This window comes from Protobothrops mucrosquamatus, unplaced genomic scaffold (genome assembly GCF_001527695.2).
Source record: "Protobothrops mucrosquamatus isolate PMUCROS unplaced genomic scaffold, P.Mucros_1.0 scaffold408, whole genome shotgun sequence".
Taxonomy (NCBI): Eukaryota; Metazoa; Chordata; class Lepidosauria; order Squamata; family Viperidae; genus Protobothrops; species Protobothrops mucrosquamatus.
Window position 1 is genome coordinate 561,980 of NW_015386738.1, and position 24,993 is coordinate 586,972.

Here is a 24,993-nt window from a genome sequence, read left to right on the forward strand (position 1 = left end):
AAGGAAGGACTCACTGGAGAAGAGCCTAATGCTGGGAAAGATTGAGGGCAATAGAAGAAGGGGATGACAGAGAATGAGATGGCTGGATGGAGTCACTGAAGCAATAGGCATGAGCTTAAATGGACTCCAGAAGATAGTAGAGGACAGGAAGGTCTAGAGGAACATTGTCCATGGGGTTGCGATGGGTCGGACAAGACTTTGCAACTAACAACAACAACAACTCTTTTTTAGTTGAGATTATATGAAGTTGAATCAATCAGAATAAGCATTGGAACAGTAGATTTACCTTAAACTATAGCCCATGTTGGACTTTCACCAAAAAAAGGGGGAGATTATAGGAGACATAAGAGAAAACTATCAAATCAGAAAAACTGTTTTTGCTCAAGTCGAAGGTCTTACTTCTCATTCAATTACTCTAGTATTCTCAGAGAGACTACAAATATCTCAGAAGTGCAATTTTAGGAATGGTGAATCCATGACTCTTCAAGGTGCTGAATTAACTTTAATCAGTATCAATTGCCAAGGCAGGAATCATGAGAGTTGTTCTATTTGAAAAGACATAGATTCAATCTTGGTAAATAATTGATTCCATGTTAGATTACATCAATTGCTAAGAATGATAATGTCCAGAGTTTTTGTATCCCAAAGATCCCACCAAGTATGGATATCATTTTCCTATCTTACATATCTTTCCCTATGTGTGAAGCTTCATACTGGAGGTGGTTGGTTAATTAAGTTCAATGCCATCTCCCTCCCATGTGTCCAGCATCCTTCTTTGCCATATTATCTTTAAGATTGTTAATTTTTTTCCTGCTATTTATAATGGATATTATTGTTTCTAATGTTTGTTATGTTGTAAGCCACTCATAGTTGTTGGATACAAGATGGGTGGCATATAAATTTTATAAACAAACAAACAAGCTATTTCTGTATCCACTCTGTCTGCTTTCCTCAATCGCAGGGGTAAAACACTTTTTGGAAACTTTAAATCATGTCAGTGCTGTTTTATTGGCCACTGCTAAGAGCAGCTTGGAATCCACATTTTTGGTTAATTGTTTTGCTTTTTCTATTGTTATACAGAAGTACAAACAAAATGGAAGAATCCAATCAGGAAAACGAGGGAGCAACATTTAGTTCTTACCAACAAATTTCTGAGGCAGAGAACTCTTACGTTTGGCGACGTTACTTGCTAGCCTGTCCAGCATAAGGGAGCGCTCTGATCCCATTTTACACAGGTCTTCAGCCATTTCACTTTGGCTAGTTTCCTCTTTCAAGACTGGAAAAAAGTGTTAAAGGACACCAGATGTTTAAGGCACAGTTATTTTCCATTTTTTCTGAAACTCTGCTGACAGTCAGGCTCTAAAGCTGAGAAGCAACAAAAAGAAAGGTAGCTTGGGGTAGCTGATAATTAAATCCTCTGACACAGAGATGCAAAATCCAAGTTCCCATTGTCATTTTTAATACAAGAGAATATGAAATGTATTAAATATATGGACATAATTATATAAATACTTCCTATTTTAATTTGAATTAAGATTTAGTTCAACTTAGATTTACTTTTTCCTTCTGCTTTCATCCATTTCTTTGTCCTACCTACTTTTTAAAATAAAGCCCTTCTCTGAAAAACAAATCAACAGTAACAAAAGCGCAGCATAGTTTGTGACAGTGGTAACCAGTGACTTTGTGAGTGTGCATAGCAGTTATTAAAAAACAACATATAAAACATAGACATAAAGCAGGGGTGTCAAACTTGGAATGTCACGTGACATGTTGCGACGTATTGTGACTTTTTTTGCCATTGCTGGCAATGGAGTGGGCGTGGTTTTGCTATGATGCATCTGGCCCATGGGTCGGCAGTTTGACACCCCTGGCATAAAGCAAAAATGTGGAGGAAGGAAATGCCCTGTGATAACTCCCTGTTTCTTCTCTCTTGGACTCCAGCAGGGAGTAACAAGTCCTAACTAATACTCAAGCAAAATAGGATGTTTTCTTTCTAACCAAGAGGCCTGTATATGTTTTCCAGGAGAAATAGAGAAAAATATATCACTGAATTCTAATGCAGACCCTCATTAAGGAAGACCGCCTTGTTTTGCTATGGAAAAGATGTATATATGTATGTATGTATGTATCTATATTCCTAAGAAATGAAGAAGTTGTGGGATAATTCTAGATATGTTATTCTACAGCTTCCTTATTTTTTTTTTCTCTAGAGTATTCTAGAGGCAGCTTGTGAGACTCCAGGTTTAAATTTGAAGTAAAGATCAATCAGAAGACTCAATATAAATTAAGTGAATCAATGATCTTTAATAATTTTCTACTTCCCTCTTTCATTGTGGGAGGGAATTCTGTTCCTCTCCCATAACAGTTTCTGATCTTCAAGTTACTGTTTCATTGTAAAGCAGCTCAGAAATCTCTGTCCATAGTGCTATTTAAGAAGAGAAACAGATTTTGAATTTTTTTTGTTACTTTAATACAAACCACTTGTTATCAAGAGTATATTTGCAAAGAAGATACTTGCTACAGTTTATACAATCCATCATTCCTACAATGGTTACCTGGTGGCATTCACATACTGCTCATACTCTACCACTCATATTTCTTGCTCTGTGTTGAATTCATTGTTCTTGTGCAAAAGAATGATTTTGCCTTATCCCAACACCTAAACCTTTTCTATTTTCTACTTGGTTATAAATCATTGGCTGTCTATTAAAGCATTGTCCTTAATCACTCCACTGAACTTTTTAAATGTGGGGCTTATGTCAACTGATTCAAAATTATTTTCAAACTTTTTGTGCAATTGCTATATTACTGGATCTCTACAAAGTATTTCCAATCATCTATACTGAGTTGGAAGTACAAATTTGTGTGAAAAAATATAGCCCAATTTGGTCTGGTTTATTCCTGTTGTGATACTCTGATTTATGTGTCCTCTAGTCTGATTAATAAATATGGTGAGTTTAAATACCTGCATATTTGGGATATTTTGATTGGTCATAATACAATCCATATGTATATTGTTTTTGAAATAAATAGTTTAGCACACAGTCTCATAGATGCTTATTATAATCTAGAACCAAAAGTAACCCTTTGTGTAAATCAATTTGCTATATTTAAAAGTTCCCAACTTAGCAAAAATGAAAAGGTCTCCCACATGATGGATCAGCCTACCTGAAAGCTAAATTAGCACAGGCTTTGGCATTCTGTTACAAAGTGAAAACTGCATCAATTGTCAGAAGCATCTCAGCTGCTTTCCAACACTATTTTGACAGACATTAACTTTAGATTATCTGAAAATGTGACAGCTATACAAGCACAGAGCTGTGGTGGTGCAGTGGTTAGAATGCAGTACTGCTCACTCCAGGAGTTCGATTCTGATTTGTTCAAGGTTGACTCAGCCTTCCATCCTTCTGAGGTTGGTAAAATGAGGACCCAGATTGTTGGGAGCAATATGCTGACTCTGTAAGCTGCTTAGAGAGGCTGTAGAGCACTGTGAAGTGGTATATAAGCCTAAGTGCTATTGTCCAAAAACATTAAATGTAGCAGCTGCATATGAAACTTAAAACAACATAACCTACTGACAAGATAATCTGCAAAAACTATCTTCAGGACTTCCACCTGATACAACCATTATATCCTGTGCTATTATATATTCCAACTGAGCTGATCATTTATTTCTAGACTGAAGGGGCCATAGTGTCTCCCACATGATGGATCAGCCTACCTGAAAGCTAAATTAGCACAGGCTTTGGCATTCTGTTACAAAGTGAAAACTGCAGGACTTGGAATATTACCCATTTTTATGTTGCTAATAATTGAAGTAGTTGATGCAGTTGGAATTATATTATTTTCATTGAGTTACTTCCGCTAATGAACTGCTATACATTTCTTTATTTATTTGGAGTTTTTTGAGATTTGATAATGTTTTTATTGTGGTCTGCCATGAGCCATATAATTTGCTAGCAGAAATGTAATTATGAGCAAGGAAATAGTTAAAATGCATTGACAGGATCAAAGCAATTTTAATTCTTTTTCATTATACACGCAGTAATAGGTATATCAAAAATGCTTTATCTAGTCTTGTTACAAGGACTCGATACAGTTTGTATCTTTTCCTGAAAGGACCTTACTTTCCACATAGTGTTTGATGGCAATGTTAGGAATTGTGTTTCCAGTAATCCAAAATATGCCTTCAGAAAATATGCAATAGCCTTGTGGGGCATTCTGCTTTAAACTGTTCCAATGCAAAATGAATGTGTGCTTTTAAAAAAGTGTATAAGAAGACTTGTATATAACTGGTCTGATCATTCATATCTAATCCATTCAGATATGCAATTAGTATGCAACCGAAGTGTTCATAACCAATAGTTATCTCAACTTTAAGGAACAGTGGTCTCCATCTGTTTCTCTATGCACATTATTAATGGATGTCCATATTTTACTGTGCATTCAGCAAAGATGGAATAAGCATGAATTGTCCCCTTTCAAATAAATGTGACTGTATGTGTGTTTGTACCTTATAATATGCAATCACTGAAATGGTTGATTAATGAGTGCTGAAACAAGAATAGGAGAAAGAATATTGCTTCTAAAATAATTTCCATGTCAAAGAACTTGTTTTTCTTGGAAGATAAAAAAATTCTATCTCATATTTGGAGGTTTCCCAGATATTCCTATTAATTCTCAGTATTGGAGCCAGTGGGGGAAAGGAGGATTACTGTTTGAGAAAGGCAGGGAAGATAGATGATCACACTATTGAACCTGCAAACAGAAAGAAGAAATAGCTTCTTATTGCTATGACAATAAGATCATCTATAAAATTCTCCAAAAAGGTGTAGCTGTTTGAAAGTAAGCAAGGGAAAGAAAGTGGGCAGCATAAAAGTAGCCATTCAAAGATAAGGCAAAAAAAAAACAACAGGAAGGATCACTTGCTCAACTTCAACTGAGCAATAGTAACCAAACAAGAGGCCAATAGCTATTTCTCACATTCAATCTCTCTGCCTTTGGGAATTTGATCAGTCCCTTCCCCCTTAAACTTATCAGTGCTTTCTACAGCTCCTAAAAATGTTAGTGCTCCAAGAGAGCACTGGATTACTCATAAAATTGGGCCTTATAATTGCATCTTATTTTGAAGCTAATCTTGCCTTTTGCTTTGTATTCTTACCCGGATATATGCCACCTGAAAGATTCATGGTTTGTAAATAGTTGTGGCAGCGCTCCTTATGTTCTTCCAAAGAGCTTCGCTGCTTATAACTCCGACCACAATATCCACATTTATGAGGTTTGCCAACTGCAGGGGAAAATGGAATTTATTGTAGAAACTCAAAGAGGTCTGGAATAATTTAGTCCAGATAATGTGAATCAAATAAGTACAAACAGCCAGACTCAACAGCCATCCTGAAGAATGAAAAGGATAATTTTTACTGCAATTTTGGGGGTATGTAATTTGGTCATGTTGTAATGAAAACAGGCTCATTGACTCAAAATATCCTGGGAAAACTGCCACTAGTAAGAGAGAAAAATTGCCAGATTAGAATTTGCTTAACTCTGGCTTGAAGATTTGAGTTCAAATACAAATAAATTTAATAATGAATAAAACTTGCCTGATTTTAAAATCACTTTGAAAAGTTATTTTGTAACTTTTCTACAAGAAAAGCTATAAACATGAAATTGTGACTTGAAAATTGTTTAAATGCTCAAACCTGCATTCTATGCATGTAATATTAAATGCTTATATCTAATGGTAAAGAAATTTTAGCTGTTAATTTTGTCCATTATTACTTCTATCTTTATAAAACAGATTGACTATGATGTTTTTTTAGTTATCAAATAACCCATGTTTCTGCAGCTGAATAACAGAATAACAGAATTGGAAGGGACCTTGGAGGTCTTCTAGTCCATACTGAAGCAGGAGACCCTACACCAATTCAGATGAATGGTTGTCCAATGTCTTCTTAAAAACCTTTAGTTTTTAAGTTTTTAAACCACAACTTCTGGAGGCAAGTTGTTCCTATATATATAAAGATATAAGGAATAACCTATATTTTATAACTATGTATTTGGGTTGGCCCCATCTATGGAACTGTTGGCCATATGTAGTTTGTAAATTTATGATTCATTGTGTTTTACAATGCTAATACATGGCCAACCATTTATTAAAAATAATAAATAGTTCTGAATCAAATCTATAGTTTGCTCTATACTTGACAACTCTTGTGATCTCACAAACAGGCAAAAGATAATAAGAAAAAAATATATGGGCTGCTGGGCTGCATACAAACTGATAGGAAATATGCTGTTCCAGTCTGTTATTCTGTTCTGTTGTGGGCTAGTCTACCTGAAAATTTAATTGAAATGCAACTAACCAAATATCTAGTAGGCCTTTGGTTTCAACTGAGATTAGAAGTAACCTCAACTAAATTAGCATTAATCTCAAATCATTTGGTAGATATAATTTGGCTTGGCCAAGTAGCAAGCAAAACTTTTCTAGAATTTTCTATCATGGAACCTACCGGAATGGGTCCTCAGATGGCCCGTAAGAGCATCTCTACGACGGCAAGCATAGTTACACAAGTGGCACTTGAAGGGCTTTTCGCCGGAGTGTAACTTTATGTGGCGGAGAAGGTTGCCCTTTTGAGTAAAGGATGCCCCACACTGATTACACTGGAAGGGGCGTTCGCCTACAGGGAGAATGAGAGGGAAAAATATGTGAGAACAAAACTCTTACAAGGTAATAGGAGGATGATTTCAGTGAGAAAGTTGTTTTCCAACTGGCGCTCTGTGACTTCCACCAGCTGCAGGTTTGATATAACATGAGCCTTTCAGACTAAACCTGCCAGTTCCTTAATGCTTCACTGGCTGGGTCAATTTGATCTGAAAATCTAATTTTTTTTCTAAATCAGAATGGCACATCACAATGCAAATTCAAACTCATTTAAATAAAGTGACTGCAACATTTTGTGTTGAAGAGCCACTCTTCCTGATCAGCAGTTTTGGAATAAACCAATATCCAATTTTGCATGTTGTGGCATTTGGTGGGTTTTTTTAATGTGGCTTTTTTCAAAGGGTCTTTAAAATATGCCACTGAAGCAGCAAAATAAAAAGGAAACTCATTAAAAATGCATTTCAGGATCACAAGTTCATTTCAGCGTTACATTCTTATATTTAAATGAAAGGCACTTCATTATAACAGTTATAATAACTTCTTTTCATTTACATTTTCCCTGTATTTTCCTTTCAATTTCTTCTCCATTACCTGACTGTCCCTAAGCAGCCAAATCAGGAAAGAGACAGAAAAGTGTGGGGGCAGGTGGATGAGTGAGAGGGTGGGGTAGAGTGGGGTGGGATGGACTAAAAAAAGGAAGTTAAGACAGAGCAAAGGAGAAAACATCTTCCACACAGAACTCCTAACTCTCATTGCTGATATGTTATATCAGAAATTGACTGCAGGCTTGTTTTTGTTTGTTTTGTTTTGCTTCTTTTGGTTTTGCTTTTAAAAACAGCCCAGAGTAATTAATGTCAGATTCACTTGTTAGGATTTATACATGGAACTGTTTTATTGTTAAAAATATCTTTTGAAGAGAATAGGCTTTTTTGGTTAGACTATACTTTACTAGCATTGCCAATCAACCTTGAGCATTTTAAGAAATTAATAGGATAATTACAGTTTGGTAATATTTATATATTAATCATAATTCAAGATAGATGTCTTGTTAGATACTAAAGGAAGCTAGAAAACATTGTCTTGCCGCTAATCAGGCACTATTGCTTATCTATAACAATTCTCCTATATTCCTTATTTTGTTAACATGCCAGAACTAAAGTAACTTCAACGATGGTAAATTTCATTTTCCATCTTGACCAGTTTAAGTTTGTCTTCTCTATATTTTATTAGCCAAACCTGATCAACTGTAATTAAATCACATTTCCTTTCCTTTCTCCCATATCCTTTACGTAACCTCATAGTAATTCAACTATTATATAGCAGAGGAATTTAGTGAGGTACTGTAATAAAATGTATGGATGACCTTGAGGAACAAAGGGAGGAGATGCTACATAGGAAACAGCCAGACAAGAGAGACCAGTGGCATAATGTTAGAGAAAGAAGCTTAGGAAGGACTCATCCTAATTGATTAAAAATGGTGACAGGAAGTTTGTACTTTCAGATTTGCACGTTTCTGTTAATATACCCTCACAATAAAGCTGAATTAACGTATCTAGTCATTTTTCCAGTCTAGTTTACCTGGGAGGGCTGACATCAATCTTGCAAATCTGAAAGTACAAACTTTCTGCCACTGCTTTTAACCTCTTGATCCATTAGGGCAGGTCCCTCCCAAGTTTCTTTCTCTGACTGCTAAGCCACTGGGGCTCTGGCCTCTCTTGTCCAACTGTTTCTTAGGCAGCATCCTTCCCCTCATTCCACAAGTTCATCCACATTACTGGTGCCCCTGCCTCACCATTACCTAACCCACTCTCTCTTCTCTATCAATCATTACTCCTGCCCAGCATTACATATCTCCATTCAATGTTGAAATATTCTATTTTCATATAAACACTGATAATATAAATCCTGTCTAATAAAGGTAAGAAATCCAATGAGGCAATCAATCACCCTCTAGACCCAAAAAGAAGGATCAATTCCCATAATCCTTCCTAATTACTATTTAAACTTTTTTTCTAACTGAGAAATTACTAGATATTTCTAGATACATTCATCTTAATAAGCTAATACATTTCAAAATATGTTAGATGTAACTAACAAATGGTTTTTCCAAAAGAAGAATTTATTCCAAAGGGAAATTTGAATTTAAAATATTGAACTGGTAAAATAATCATTTTGTCATCATTTCTTTCCACTTTCTAATCTTATTACTCTATTGAACAGTATGTTAAAGTTTAGCAAGTCAAGAAACAATGGTTGGAAACTGATCAAAAAGAGAAGCAACCTGGAATTAAGGAGAAAGTTCCTAACAGTGAGGACAATTAACCAGTGGAACGGCTAGCCTTCAGAAATCGTGGGCGCTCCATCACTGGAGGTTTTTAAAAAGAGACTGGACAGTCACTTGTCTGAGATGGTATAGGTTCTCCTGCTTGAGTAGGGGGCTGGACTAGAAGACCTCCAAGGTCCCTTCTATTCTATTCTATTCTATTCTATTCTATTCTATTCTATTCTATTCTATTCTATTCTATTCTATTCTATTCTATTCTATTCTATTCTATGATCTATAATTTCTTTATTATTTATCTTCACTCCATGAAAAGCTTCACTAATAAACTTGCATGTGTCTGTTAGAATAGCAATAGCATTTAGACTTATATACCATACCACAGTGCTTTGCGGTACTCTTTGGGTGATTTACAATGTAGAAGAATTATTTGCATATTATCCCCAACAATTTGGGCCCTCATTTTACCAACCTTGGAAGGCTAGAAGGCTGAAGTCAATCTTGAGCCCCATCAGGATTGAATTCCAGGCTGTAGGTAGAGTTTGCCTGCAATAATGCACTTTAACCACTGTCCCACTAGAAACTAAAGTCAAAGGAAAGGATAGAGCAGGTGGAGTTCTAGGAAAAAAATCAGCTTCCCTAATCAGGTAATTGGAAACAGCAGCAAGGTTTGAGGAAAGAATGATTACTGCCTGCACTGTGAAGCCTAGGTTCTGTGGTATGGGCATATACCAACTGGAAGATAATTCTCTGTGCAACTGAAACATTTTGTTTTGATATCCCTTCATGTAAAAATTATTTTAAAAATAGTTTTGAAAAAGAAAAAAGATAAATATGGTAGAAATAGAATATTGAAAAAAGTGTCTTCCTTTAACTAAGGATGTACATTGTGAAAGAGTGAAAATACATGTTGCATAGGAGAAACAGACATAAGCAAAGTGCTAGAAAGTTGCAACAGTATCCAAAAAAGAAATTGGCAAATCAATCTTAAAATTGCAATTAAGCAATATCCACACAGAATTCAGATTTTGTACTATAGATATTTTACATTAAGGAGATATAACAAAAGATTAAGCTGTAAAATGATTTTAAAATATGCTATAGGTTTTTTAAGAATGAGGAATTAATGGAGTTGCCCTATATATAAAACCTCAGCTTAAACCTAAGTTACTTTTAGCAGATGAACCTGTAGATTTGTAGTAGTGGTAACTGAATTTAATTGAATAAAATTAATAGTAGTGGGTCTATACAGGCTAAATGATGATAAAAGTAAATGTTTTGAATATCTTATGGATCAACTAATACCCTTTTTGTATGAAAATTGGTTTATGTTGGGGGATTGGAATGGAGTGACTTTACCAGCTTTGGATAGATCATCTACCAAGGGGATTAAACCCTCCCAGGGTAAATTACCAAAGACCTTTTTTGAGATGATGGACAATTTAGTACTAACAGACTCGTGGAGAAACAAAAATGGTTCTGCTAGAGAATATACTTTTTTTTCCTCAGAAAGACATAAATCAGTTTCAAGGATTGATATGAGATGGATTTCTAAAAATCTTGCAAATAAAATTTTGAAAGTTGACATTTTACCTAAATCTTTTTCTGACCATAACCCAGTTCTTTTGGTACTTAGAGGAAAGAGTTTAAGATATAGATGGAGATTAAATGAATCTATTTTGCAAAAGGGGGTGATCATAAAAGATTGCAAAAAGAAATTAAATGATAATAATTTAGGTAAAGGGATAACCTTAACGACTGTGTGGGATGCTAGTAAAGCTGTTATGATGGGTTATTTTATACAATACAACTGCTTACAGAAGAAAAAGATCTCAGGAAAAGGCACAAAAGATATTGGATGAAATTAGACAGAAAGAAATCGAGCTGCAAAAAACACCTCTGGATTCTAAAATTTCACATCAAATTAAACTGTTACAGCAACAATTGTCTATGTTAACAGTTCAAGAAATAGAAACAAAATTGAAGTATGTGAAACAAAGACACTTTGAATTTGCAAATAAATCAGGAAGATGATTGGCATATAAACTAAGGAAGGAAAGGGAAAAGAGAATGAGAAAATTTGTGAAGGTAATAAGGTAATAACAGAATATGAGCTTGTTAAAAAGACTTTTTTCATAATTTGTATAAAAAATAGGAGTTAGATATGTCTAAAATAGATTAATATCTTTTAAGACAAAGGTTGCCTAAGGCCCTAAGCTATCACAAAGTCAGAGGCAAATTATGAATGACTCAATAACTGCCTTTGAAATATCAGAAGCTATTAAAAAATGAAATCAGGTAAAGCTCTAGGACCAGATGGCCTTACAAGTCAATATTATAAGTGTTTTGAAGAGGAATGTCTTCAGCCTCTAAAGCAGGGGTGTCAAATGCCGCCCTTTTGCAATGGCAAAAAGGTCGTGATATGTCGCGACACGTTACGTGACATTGCAAATTTGACACCCCTGCTCTAAAGGATATAATGAATGATATATTACAGGAAGAAAGGATACCTCAAACATGGAGAGAAGCCAATATTGTGTTATTACCGAAGAAAAGTCCACATGCTACAAAAATAAAGAATTATAGACCTATTTCATTATTAAATAAAGACTATAAATGCTTTGCTGCAATTTTGGCAGAAAAACTAAAGAAGATCTTACAGGCATATTCATGAAGACCAATCTGATTTTCTGCCCAAAAGACAGCTAAGGGATAATGTGAGGACTGTTTTGAATATCACTGAATATTTACAATACCATAATGAGAAACAGGCAGCTCTAATATTCCTAGCTGCAGAGAAGGCCTTTGACAATCTAAATTGGGTTTTTATGTTTAAAGTCCTGAAAGAAATGAATTTTGGAGAGAATTTTATTTAAGGAGTCAAAGCTATTTATACGTCACTGCAAGCAAAAATTGTTATTAATGGTGATTTTAACTAATTCATGTGAAATTCAAAAGGGCGTGAGACAAGGATGTATCTTGTCTACTCTATTATTTATTTTGGTGCTGGAAGTTTTGAACAGAGATATTAGGCTAGATGAGATAGTAACTGGTATAAGTATCAAGAAAGAAGTTTATAAATTGAGAGCATTTGCCGATGATTTGGTTATATTCCTGCAAGACCCAAAAATAAGATAGAATATTTAATGAGGAAATTAAATAAGTTTGAGGCTTTAACGGGTTTTAAAATAAACAAACAGAAAACAACAATGTTGATTAAGAATATGTCTTCTCAGGATTGTGATATATTGATTAAAAAGTCTGATTTAAAGTTGAGAAAAAGGTGAAATATTTGGGGGTTATGTTGACAAAAACAAATACAAAATTCTTTCAAAATAATTATGCACCTCTTTGGAATGATATTAAAAAGGATTTACAAAGATGGTGCAAATTACCTTTATCCCTACTGGACAGAATTTCTGTAATTAAGATGAATGTTTTACCAAAGATGCTCTTTCTGTTTCAGACAATACTAATACTTACAATGGATACTGCATTTAAACAATGGCAGAGCGATATTTTCAAGTTTATATGGCAAGAAAAGAAACCAAGAACCGGATATAAACTACAGCAAGATGCTAAGGAAAGAGAGGGTTTGGATTTACCAGATTTGAAATTGTATTTTGATGCATGTTGTTTGATCTGGCTATAAGAGTGGGTGAACCTCAGAACAAGAGGCTAAGGTTTGGGTGGCACGGTTATTTATGATATGATGAAGTTAAAGTAAATGTTGATTTTAACAATCATTTTATTAGACGTGCCATATTAAGAGTTTGGAATAAATATAAAACAAGAGTTTTATGAAGTTGCCTCTTTGGGTGTCCCCTCTCCAAGAAGCTTTTTTAAAAAATGAAATGGCAATGAAGCCGGACTGGTGGTCATATGGTAAAATAAGCTTTTTAATTATGGTGAGCCTACTCTCAATTCTAAGGAAGAGCTAGAATCAGAAGTCAGGTCTGCCATTAGTTTACATACTTACAAATGAAAGAGAGATTTAACTAGTTATGGGTTTTGACTTTGTTAAAAATGAATTGGAAATTTTACTATATGGTAGTCATGACCATTTGTTGCTAAGGTTTACAAAATGTTATTGAAATTGAATTTGGAAAGTGAACATGTAAAACACTGTATGATTCAGTGGACAGGAACTTTGGGTATTATGTGATGCTTGAACAATGGGAGAATATGTGGACAAAAGGCTAAAAATTCACACTAAACTATAACTTAAAAGAAAACTTTGATAATATGATGTATTGCTGCTATTTAACACCAGATACATTATCTAGAACAGTGGTTCTCAACCTTTTTAATGCCGCGACCCCAACCGGTCGTAAGTCGAGGACTAAACCGGTCATAAGTCGAGGACTAAACTGGTCGTAAGTCGAGGACTAAACCGGTCGTGAGTCGAGGACTACTCAACCAGTCGTAAGTCGAGGACTTTCCCTGCCCGGGAGCGCCACGCATGCGTGGTTCCACCCCCTGCACCGGCCGAGGCGTAGCTGGCAAGCGGCAGAGACGGAGCAGGCCGACCACCAGCTGGCCCAGCCCAAGGGAAGTAAGGCACCCGCCGGAAAAGGGGGGAAAATGGCGGTCAAAAAAAATGGCAGACAAAAAAAATGGTGGACAGCCTTGCTTGGCGACCTCCATGAAATGGTCGATCGACCCCAAATGTATAAAGGTATCTGAAATGAATATTGGAAATGTAAATGTAAAGAGGGGACTTTTTATCATTTATCATTTGATAAAGCAAAGAAATATTGGAGTAGGATTCATATTTTAGTGCAGAAAATTCTTAAAGTGAATATGAAGATTAAACTAGAAACTTTTCTTCTGGGTCTAATGGAAAAAGACTTGGGGAAAAAATTAGAACTTTGATCTTATATATGTTGACGGCAGCAAGACTATTGTATGCACAAAAATAGAAGGACATTCGATTCCCACTATGGATGAATGGCTATAGAAACTGATGGAGTTGGCAGAGATGGCTAAATTGATCATTTTGATTAAAGAAAAGAATATAAGTACTTTTGTTTTTTCATGGAGACCGCTTCTGCACTTTGTGCTTGAGGTGGAAAAAAATGATACTTTGATTTTGGGTTTTACTGATTAGATTGATTTATTGATATAGAAATGGATAGTTCATACTACTATAGAAATGTAAAAAGTTGAGGTTTGATATTAATGCCTTATTTTACTGCAACAGAGGGAGTCAGAAGTTAATGCCTTTTTTTTATCTCCCCCCCTTTTCCACACTTCTCTTTTTTCCTTTCCCTTACCTCTGTTCCTTTTTATTTGCTTTTGTATGTTCTTATTTTATAAGTTAATGAATTAAAAAATTTGCAAAAAAAATGAGGAATTTAATTACAAAGATTGTTTCCTGATGTGGAGAAAACTTTTGTCTTCTGTTTAAATACTATATTGTAGATTTAATTATTTAATTTCTTATTTATTTATTTAAAAGGAAGTCACCTTCCAGGTTAACTCACCTTTTGATGACTTTTGTGGGGAAATTAACAACACTTTCTTGGAATAGTATGGAAATATCTTGCCACTGCCTTTTCTGAAATATTTTTCAACTTAGATGTCATCTACTGATAATTTGCTACTAAAGTCAAAAATAACAGTGAAATCAAGGGAACAATGATGAAAAATGTGGAATTTAAAATCAATGTATTTATAGATACTATTATGATGACCTTGACAGAGCCAGAGTATTAAATCAAATATGGTAGTAGTCATGTTACTGTTATGATACTCCATAGGACTGTTATAATAAAGAAAGATACAAATAATATAATCCCCTCCAACTGTATCTGTTTTAATCTTTCCAAATGTATGCAACAATTAGGCCTAAACAAGCTTCTGTGAAGCATTTTAATTAAAAGCAAGCTAATTGCCATTTACAGTCTAGAAAAAGGTTTATGTGCTATGATTTTAATCAACTGCAGAAAGTGTCAGTATTCTAATCTGTCAGACACTTATGGAGAGAGTTTTATTCTGAAAAGAGAAGAAAATTCAGATAATCTCAGTTATATTTAGGATTTTTTAAAAATAGAAGATATTAAGTATTGTTTTGAATAACCACATCTGGCAGATATATTTGGGGATTGGAATTATACCTTTTAACTCATATCATATTTAACTCATAAAACTATTCATTATTTGTTACTTATTACTATGCTTATGCCAGTTAAGTTTAGTGGTTATGCCACAAGGCTAGAAACAGGGAGGCTCTGAGTTTCAGTGTCACCCTGGACACAAAGCCAACTGTAGGACCTTGGGCAGGTCACTCTCTTAGCCTTGGGAAGAAGGAAAAGGTAAATCTCTTCTGAAAAACCTTCCTAAGAAAATTGAAGGGATTAGTCTAGATAATTGTCAGGAGTCAATACTGACTCAAAGGCACAAAAAAAACTCTAGGTTACGCAGTGCTGTGGATTTGATCTTTAAAGTTGTTTCAGAACAAGTGGGACCATGAAAATTGCAACTTTTTTATTATGTTTATGCTCCCATACTGCTTATGGAATATTCAGGAGTTACAGTAAGTATGAATTATGGTTTCAAAAACCTCATACTGTTATCTGATGCATGCTGAAATGTCACCATGACATTGTCACATCTAATTTTCACATGTTACTGAAAAAGTAAGATTGGAGAAAATTATTTTTGCTTTCTTAGGACTAGATCTGTACAAAACCTTCAAAAGAGATGCTTGATATGAGGGAATGGTTATCTACTACATTGTGGCTACCCCAGATATCTCCCCATGCCTGAGCATGCACCACTACTTAGCTTCACCAGCATATTGAAGCATGGTAACAGGAATCAACAACATCAAACCTCTTTGCCACGATCCTCTGCCAACAAGTTTAAAATTTCTCCTCTAATTCAGTGGCCTTTTCAAACACATAACCATGACCTGAATGAAGACAAAATAGCAGTTCCCACTTGTTTTTGCATTCCCTCTTGATACAAATTAGGTCACAAAGGAGAAAATAAGCAGACAAGTAATTATTTCATAGACTAAAACCTAGAGCCAAAAATTAAAACCTGGAGACAAGAATGATATTTATCTAATATGGGGATCATAAAACAGTTTTGTATAGAAATATGAAACATGAGTCAGAGGATTGCTGGTGAAATCAAAAAAATTCAGATCACCAGCAAAGTAGAGTTAAGATGAAATGATGGAAAGATAACAAAAAAATCAGAATTAACCGTTTCTCTCTAACTTGCAAATGATGCAACAGTTTTCAAGGCTGCATCTTAAATACATGAAGCACACATGGAGAATCTAGCATTCAAGAATAGCTGGACAGGAACAATTTTCTATGCATTCCTATGGTGGAATAGTCAGGACAACAATCCTATAAAAGAATTCCTTTTAGAATTTTTCCCAGATTTCTCTGTAACACACATGGCAAAGTTCAATATTTCCTCATAAAAAACCTGATGTGTCACAATTCCTTGAGGGCAAGGAATTATCTAAAAGTACCTTTTTAGATAAAGATATGTAGAAGGAAAGAATGAAGTACCATTGTTAAAACTATTTGACTGGTATATTTAAAAAATCCTATAAGACTGCCATCTCAGATTATATCCCCACTTGCAATTTACAGGATAGTATGTTTTAGAATTGTTGTACCATTGTTGTGCCCAAATAACCAATTTATTATTATTATGGTTGATCACATTATTATTGCAACTGCAGTGACAGCTTAGTGGTGTTCTAAAGATGCTGTAAATCACTCAGGAGAAATAACCTTGCTTAAAAACAAGATTGGTTTAGTTGAAATCTAGTGAATACTATATATTCTTACATTTAAGATATTTGCCTGGTTTCTGCCTTTTAAATTCCCAGCTCCATCAAGGTCTCTATCAACATTCATGTTTGTATATGTCCATAACCAAATACTACTAGTATAAACAACAGTAATTTATGGCATTGGAAGCAACTCTAATCATTGGTTTTTTGCTACAGAAAATACAATGAGGTTCACATAATCCTTACAATTCACTATATGAATTATGTGGGGATAATTTGCCTGCTGACAATGATACATTGAGGCAAATGCCATGGGGAAACTATTTGTCTGTTTAAGATTTGCCACTCACTCCTTGGATCCATCTCTTTCCAGATAAGCAGAATCTATCTGAAAGATTAAAATTATTACCTGAATCTCAGAGTGGTTAACTTTAGAAGACATTATTCCCACTATATTTAAAACTTCATTAAAAATCAATTTGGATATTTGATTCTGGTAATTATTGTTCTGTTTCTAAAATACGGTTATTGAGTGAATGGAAAAGAAGATAATTTCTCAATTTGGTAACTGCTATTATTTTGATCTAATATCTGGCCTGATTTGAAGACAAGACATAGCCTTATTATTATATTGTTTGATTTACAAAAGGAATGGATTAGAAATTTAACCTAAAATTCTCCCTGGCCTCTTCATGGCTTTTGACACTATCAGCTATGGTATGGTATTGGTATTCTTGGTGTGGAATAGTATAGTATGGTCTGGGTGCATTAAGTAATGTCTGGTAACTTTCAGAGTTTCAGGATAGGAGTGGGCAGCCCAGTACTGGATTAATTTGAATACAAATCTCTAATAACTAAAGAAAAAAAAACTCTGCTAGACCTTACCAGTGTGGCTTCTCTTGTGAACCATAAGAACATTGGGACCGATGCAAATTATCCCACAGACATCACACTTTAGCTTTCCGTTAGGGAGTCGAATGCCTCCAACTCCTGACATGGCTTTGCTGCCACTGTGTGAGCCATTCATTTTGTCTCCAGAGGCATCAAGCATTCGTAAATCCTCCGCACATTCTTCCCCATTCATTTCACAGGCATGCCCATTCTCTTCATCACTCTGTGTCTCTATTTTAATATTACTGGCTGAAAGAAATAATAGAGGATGCTACTCAGTGTTTTTTTTTTAAAAAAAATAAACCAATCAAAATCATTATGGGAAAAAACAGCATAAAGGGAAGCATTTATCAATAATATACTTAACAATATAATTAAGTGACAAATTACTGATGGAATGGAATGGACTTATTTAAAATACATATACAATATTAAAATATTTACATGTTTAATTCTAAGTTTCACATCATGCCTATATGTCATATCAATATAATGTGCAAACTAGTGAAATTATCAATGTTTCTGGCAGCCACAATAGCTCTTTAATATGTTGGCACATTTGACAAGAGAATGTGGCCAAATTTTGATTTATTGATGTAACATTTGTTGCCATCAATTACATTTATTATTTATACATAGTTATTTATTGCATTATTATTTTGTTTCGTACCAAATTTTATTTGATAATATTTGTTTTTTTTCACCTGGTAAGTTTTCATCTTTATGTTTTTCTGTATTGCTTTCTGCTCATTTATTATAATAAAAGACTGACTGATTTGTGACTGGATAAACAAGACCAACCTATCAAGCCCTTTCCTAGCTCATTTGCCATAGATTTGGACTGCCAAACTCCTTTAAACCTTAAAGCAGTGATGGCGAACCTTTTAGAGACCGAGTGCCCAAATTGCAACCCAAAACCCACTTATGCATCGTCGAGTGCCAGGTGGATGTGGCCCATTGGGTGGGCGTGGCCGCGGTGGTAACGGCAGACTAGATGGGACTAAAAAGTTCAATCAATCAATTCCAACTTTGCAAGATCTCTTTTTTTCCCGCGAGAAGTTGAAATTGACTGATTGAACCTTTTTTTGTTTTGCACATGGCGGCGGAGGCCTAAAGCAAAAAGGTTTTATAAAACCCAGCTGAAGGCCTAGCACTGGGGTGACGACGCGCGTGCCCACAGAGAGGGCTCTGAGTGCCGCCTCTGGCACCCGTGCCATAGGTTCGCCACCACTGCCTTAAAGCAACCAAGCAGAGACTCCATGTATAACTAAGGAGGCAATGGAATATGCTTAGTGGGGTGGGCTGAAATGCACATATCCAGTGGTGAGATTCAAATATGTGAACAACTGGTTCTCTGTGTAGATGCCGCATCCGGCATCCACGCCTGGACAACAAAAAATTAGCTACCGGTTCTGCCAAAGTGGTGCAGACTGGCTGAATCCCACCACTGCACATATCTGACAGAAAGGTATGACTTGCACAGAGTCATGGTTTCACCTGTATCCTAGGTGCCCTAAGCAGTCACTAGAGCAGGTGCCAAAACTATTTTTAATAATGGTCATCATTTTCAGAGATTGCCAACTCTAAAATGATATAGCTATTCTTGCTCAAAATCTGACAAGAATTCAGGTCAGACCCATGAAATCTTGTGAGATTCTGCCATTTTCAGTTCCATAAACTCTCTGTTCACTGTAGCATTGGCACATACTACAGTGGTGCCCTGACTTATGTGGAACTCCAAATAAAGGAAAATTTAGAAGTCAGGGATCTAGGGAATGAAAGCAGAAAGAAAAAGACTATTTTTCTATATTTGACCTAGCAGATGGAAATTGATGTTGGGCTTGGGTGGTGCAGTTTAAAAAAAATTAAAATGTTTGGGCTATTAAGGCTACAGGGGGGAATGTGAGATCATCAGAAAATAGAGCTCGTTTTTTTTCTTCTTTTACTTTGAACATTTTGCCTTACAATGACTCTATTTATTATTTTATAATTATTTACATTTCATACTTCTTAACTGCCCAACTCCCTTAAAATGTTTATTAGTTTGCTAAAATTGTGTCACTAAAAATGAATTATGACAGTGTGATATGGAGGTAGTCTGGGGCCAGAAAGCTGGCACATGTAATCTACACTGCAGATTGCTTATTCCAATTCTATCCTCTTAATTGTAAGAAAATTAAGTAGAAATATAAATGGAAATACTTTCCTATTTGAAAAACAGAATAATTCTGAAGAAAGCAAAGTATACACCAAGAAGAAATAAAGTTAAAAATTGTATTTCTGACATGCCATCTTTTTGTATATAAAGAGACTTCTTTTCATTTATTTATGTACAAAGGTATCACCCATTCCAAAGATTTTATAAATCTTTTATATTGGAGAGAATACAAACATGTCATTCCCACCAATATCTAAGTATGTTATTCATGAAGCTAGGATTTTATTCCTTTAATAATACAGGTAATCCTCACCCACCAACTGCAACTGCGTCCAGAAATTTCATTGTTAAATGACACAATCATTAAGTGAAATATTACATGATCACGACAGATTTACAACATCAGTTTCACTGTTGTTAAGCAACAAAACCAAAGACTATAGTTATTAAACATGAATCCCAGAATTGCAACTTGCAGCAACCTACCAGCTTTTCTGCTGATTTTGCTTTTTAGAAGCTAGATGTGAAGGTCACAAATGGGGATTATAGGATTGTGAGACCCTGCAACCATTGTAAATGTGCACCAATTACAAAGCACCTAAATTATGGTCACATGATTACAGGGACACAGCAATAGTCGCAAGTTTAAGAACCAGTTGGAAACCTACTATTTCAGTGCTTTTGTAACTTAGAACAACCACTGAATAAGACAATCTGTAATTGAGGACCCCCTATATTCTAGGTGACTGACCAAGAAACAACAATTTCTTTTTAGATGCATGATCTATAAAAAATGTTAATTAGAGTTTGTTTTCAGCTCTTCAGATTATATAGACAAATGGGAGGTAAATGGATTATAAATGGATAGTAAAAAAAATGGGATAATACATCTTCATTGTTTTGGCTGTATTACAAGTAAATTTTCTACCATAAAATTATATAGGGTATAGTCATGGATAATATTTGGGAAGCAAAAATGATTTTCCTGTGATCATACTATGACATTGCTACAAGTAGATTTGTCAACTTCTCCATGTTTAGTAGACCCTAAAACAGGGATCTCCAACCCCCAGTCCATGGACTGGTACCAGGCCGCAGCATGCCAGCAATCGGTCCACACAAAGAAGCAAAGCCCCATCTGTGGCATGCAGGCAGCACACAAATGCACACACTCTCCACTCCATGAAAAAACCTTTCTCCATGGAACTGGTACCTGGTGCCCAAAAGGTTGGGGACCTCTGCCGTAAAATACTCCATCTTCTCATTCTGTTTTTTCATCACACCAAAACTAGATAGTTGAAAATATATATCCTGTTGGAGCCAGAATTAATCCATTGAATCAATGGGATTAATAAATCATGATTAATTGATTACCCCAGTGCTTTTTTGTAAAAAAAAAAAAAAAAAGGTGCCGAACTCACACACGTCATACAACCTGCCTTGCCTACCCTACAAGGTTCCATCCAAAAAAGGTGCTGGAACTCCGTTCTGGGCGTTCTATGACAAAAAAAGCCCTGGATTACCCTATTAATTTAGTGTGACTACTCAAAGTGTGACTAAGTATGGATCAAACTCTGCTTTTATCTTCTTCTAGTTTTAAAAACAAAACATATCTTCATTCTCTCTGGGGGTAAATCTCCCTGAGCACAGTGAAACCTCTTTGTATGTAGACATGCTCTGCAATGGTCCTAAAATAATATAGGCTCCTTTGAAGTTAACTGTAGAAAAGTGTTTTTAATGATCAATTGCTATGAGCTACAAAAGCCTGGTTAACTGGGACTAAGTATTAATTCTTAATCATATGCATTTCAAAAATGCAGACACACAATATCCCAGCTACTATCCCACATACTGTCAAAGTTATATCAATTGTTATTACAGATAACTGACAATGGCTAAATTATTTTCTATGAGTCAGATCAAACAGAAGGGATGTGAGGAACATTTTAACTTTCGTTAACCTTCTGCCAAATAAGACCACTTGTATAGCACTTCTGATTAACTGGCAATGATGTTAGACTGAGATTTCCCCCCAATCTTGGTACATAATGCTTTAACAATACAAAGTTTAGCTAGCACTTGAATCTGGGTACTACATGTGTAAGACATAAGCAGCACCATTGAAACTGTGTCCAGGCCTGTAATACTTCAGTGTCGAGCAGAATGATCTGATCTTATAACCACTTCTCCTATTAGTCAATGCTAGTTTTGATTTAATAACTGTATCATGTGCCTAGTCCTCCATTATTTGACCTGATTTGCAGTTTCTGGGCCCTAGTCAACCAACCAGTGCCTTATTTTTCAATTTTTTGTTCTCATCATTATGAAATCTGAAATCAAGGCATAAGAATTATTTTATCAATGAAACAAAAAAATCTTAACCAATTAGCCATGCACTTCTGTAAGAAGAAAAGTAAATATATACTATTCAATGTCCTTCTTTTATTTACATGGTTACAGGGCCCTATGTGTAGATGTTACTAAGCATTTAATTCTCTCTTGATATAAGTGATATTTTTTTCATATGCCTCTCTAGCCAATCATATAGATAAATTAGGCTTTTCTCTAAGCTAACTGATCTATGTGTAACACTAACATTATTTGTAAGCTTGAAAAAAATACAAGGAGGTAAAAGTTAAATGACAAAGGTAAGAACAAAAAAACAAAGACATAGAGAAATACATGAGTTACAGAAGTTACATGTACAGATGAAAAATACAAGCAATATCGGGCCATCATACCCACAGAATACTTACTAGAAAAAGATTTGGGGATGATGGTGTGGAAATCCTTAAAGCCTTCAGCCCCATATGCAGCTGCAATAAAGAAGGTAAAGAGGATGCTAGATTGTAAGGTGGTCAAGCAGCACAAGATGAAGAATCATAACATACATTGCTTCTATGAAAGAGACTGGCATCACTATTCATAGAGATAAAATAGAGACAGAATAATAGGGAGGCAAACTCTTGATATTTAATGAAGTGTTTTCAAATGTGGAAGAATGTAAGAGGAATTTAAGTGCTTAGAACGATTCCATTCTAAAATAAACAAAAACCAAACTATTTAATTAGCATCTGTGAGGATTTCTTCTATATTGTAAGATAACCATCTTTTTTTGTAAAAAAAGGGATTTTAGGCCTTTGGTACTGTGTGCTCACTTAGAAGATAAGACATTTAAACATTTATAAGCATCATACAGTATGTAGAATTGGAAAGTGAGGCAAAAATAAAACTTAAAATACAAAAATAATACTTAGAAGACATAGTATGGTGGATCTGGGAAAGAATTGTTTGCTTTGGTAAGGAAGCTAAAACCTGGACTCATGAAATGGGAGGGGGCAATTTAGACAACCACTTTTCATGTAGTAGTTCAAATCAAATCATCCAGATAGTTATGCTGCCTTTATTTAAATAGGAGGAGTCCACCATCTGGGTAATAAATTCTATTGTCTTATTATTAGTTTTTTTCCCCCAAATCAAAATCTGTTTCCTATAATGCAGGCATGTCAAACTGTCGGCCCGCTGACTGGATGCATCACACCAAAATTGCGCCCACCCTATTGCCGGCAATGGGGAAAAAGTCACGATATGTCATGCGACGTCACGTGACATTGCAAGTTTGACATGCCTGCCATTATTCTGAGATATGTTGACTATATTGATAGAGAATAGGTTTCTGTGCAATATTTTTTGGGGTATTTAAGGATGCAATTCTCCATTCAGGTTTTTTTAAAACTAAATATTTTGCATTTCTTCTGTACATTTTTATAGAACTTAGTGTCAATATTTCCTAGCCCATCCTTATCCCCCTTCTCTGAATTTGTTCAAAGTGTCTAAATCTTTCCTAAAAAGTGCCCATATGCTGTTTGTCTATTTTGCAGTCACATCCAACTACTGATATATAGTCAGTTTGTAATCAGCTACTATTTCAAAACCTTGTCCACATACATTGTTATTCCTCATTCAATATCTCTACATTAGATTTCGTTTGATAAATGAAGAACTTTGCATTTATTTGTGGAATATTTATTTTGTAATTTTCAGGTAACTTTCTCAAGATCATGAATTGTATTCATTTATTTATCTCCTAGGTATTTAAAAAAAATCTCACAATTTTGTACCATTTAACATAACACAAGGTAGAAGGGATTTTGGAAATCTTCTGGTCCAATCCCCTGCTCGAGCAGGAGATCTTATATTATTCCAGATTAATGGTTGTCCAATCTGTTCTTGAAAACATCCAGTGATGGGGCACTCACAATTTCTGGTGGGAAGCCATTCCACTGATTAATTCTCACTGTCAGGAAATTTCTTCTTAGCACTAGATTGTATCTCTCTTTAGTGATCTTCCACTAGTTACTTCTTGTCCTGCTCTCAGGTGCTTTGGAGAATAGATAGATTCTCTGAGAGAGCCCCTCAGTACTGGAAGACTGCTTTCATGTCACCCCTAGTCCTTCTCATGCAGCCAAGCAATAACTATATGGCATCTCACATGATACTTACCACTACTTTGATGAGGACCCACGGGTTTTTCAAGCCAGTTATATATCAACACGCCATGTCACTTAACCAACGCCATATTAGTTTGTTAAGCAGAAAGTTAGACTTTGTCAAGGTTTTTTTTTGCTAAAATCGAGATATATTTTCCCTTATTACACCCCCAGAATTTACTAATGAAGTTATCTAATAAAACAAGTAGAGGAGTTTAGCCTGAAAAGAATTATTTTTTTATATTCACTTCTGGTAATGGCCATATTATTTGCCACGTGTTGAAAACTGATTGTGTTTTAGTTTACTCTACAGTTTCCCAGGTTTTAATATCAAGCTGCCTGATCTGATCAAAATAGATCTGGAAGGGACCATGGAGGTCTTCTAGTTCAGCCCCCTGCTCAAGCAGGAGACCCTATATCATTTCAGACAAGTGGCTGTCCAGTCTCTTCTTAAAAACCTTGAGTGATTTAGCGCTCACAACATCTGAAGGCAAGCTGTTCCACTGGTTAATTGTCCTCATTGTTAGGAAGTGTCAGAATCCTCTTCAATGTTTCTTTTCAGGGCTCTGCCATTCTAGTGGGAGGGGGAGGCTTGCTCTGTTGAGAGGGGGGACTTATGGATGTATTTCCTCTACTTTGTTTTTTCTGAACTTTGATGTATCTCTCTGGGTATGAAAAGGGGAAGGAAATGTGCCAGGGGCCATCTGCCTTATCTCCACTCCATTGAGAGCTCTGGTGAAGAGCCTGGGA

General features: G+C 35.3%; 1 protein-coding gene across 1 annotated transcript in view; it reads right to left on the reverse strand.

The window, feature by feature from the left end:
• The window catches only part of IKZF1 (IKAROS family zinc finger 1), a 95,364-nt gene that overhangs the window by 3,733 nt on the left and 66,638 nt on the right, over positions 1–24,993 (reverse strand). Inside the window, exons 3-6 of the mRNA XM_015816170.2 lie at positions 17,590–17,844; positions 6,510–6,677; positions 5,162–5,287; positions 1,142–1,276 (exon numbers count right to left, since the gene is read on the reverse strand). Of these exons, the coding sequence (XP_015671656.1) occupies positions 1,142–1,276; positions 5,162–5,287; positions 6,510–6,677; positions 17,590–17,844 (684 nt within the window). The remainder of the gene's footprint in view (positions 1–1,141; positions 1,277–5,161; positions 5,288–6,509; positions 6,678–17,589; positions 17,845–24,993) is intronic.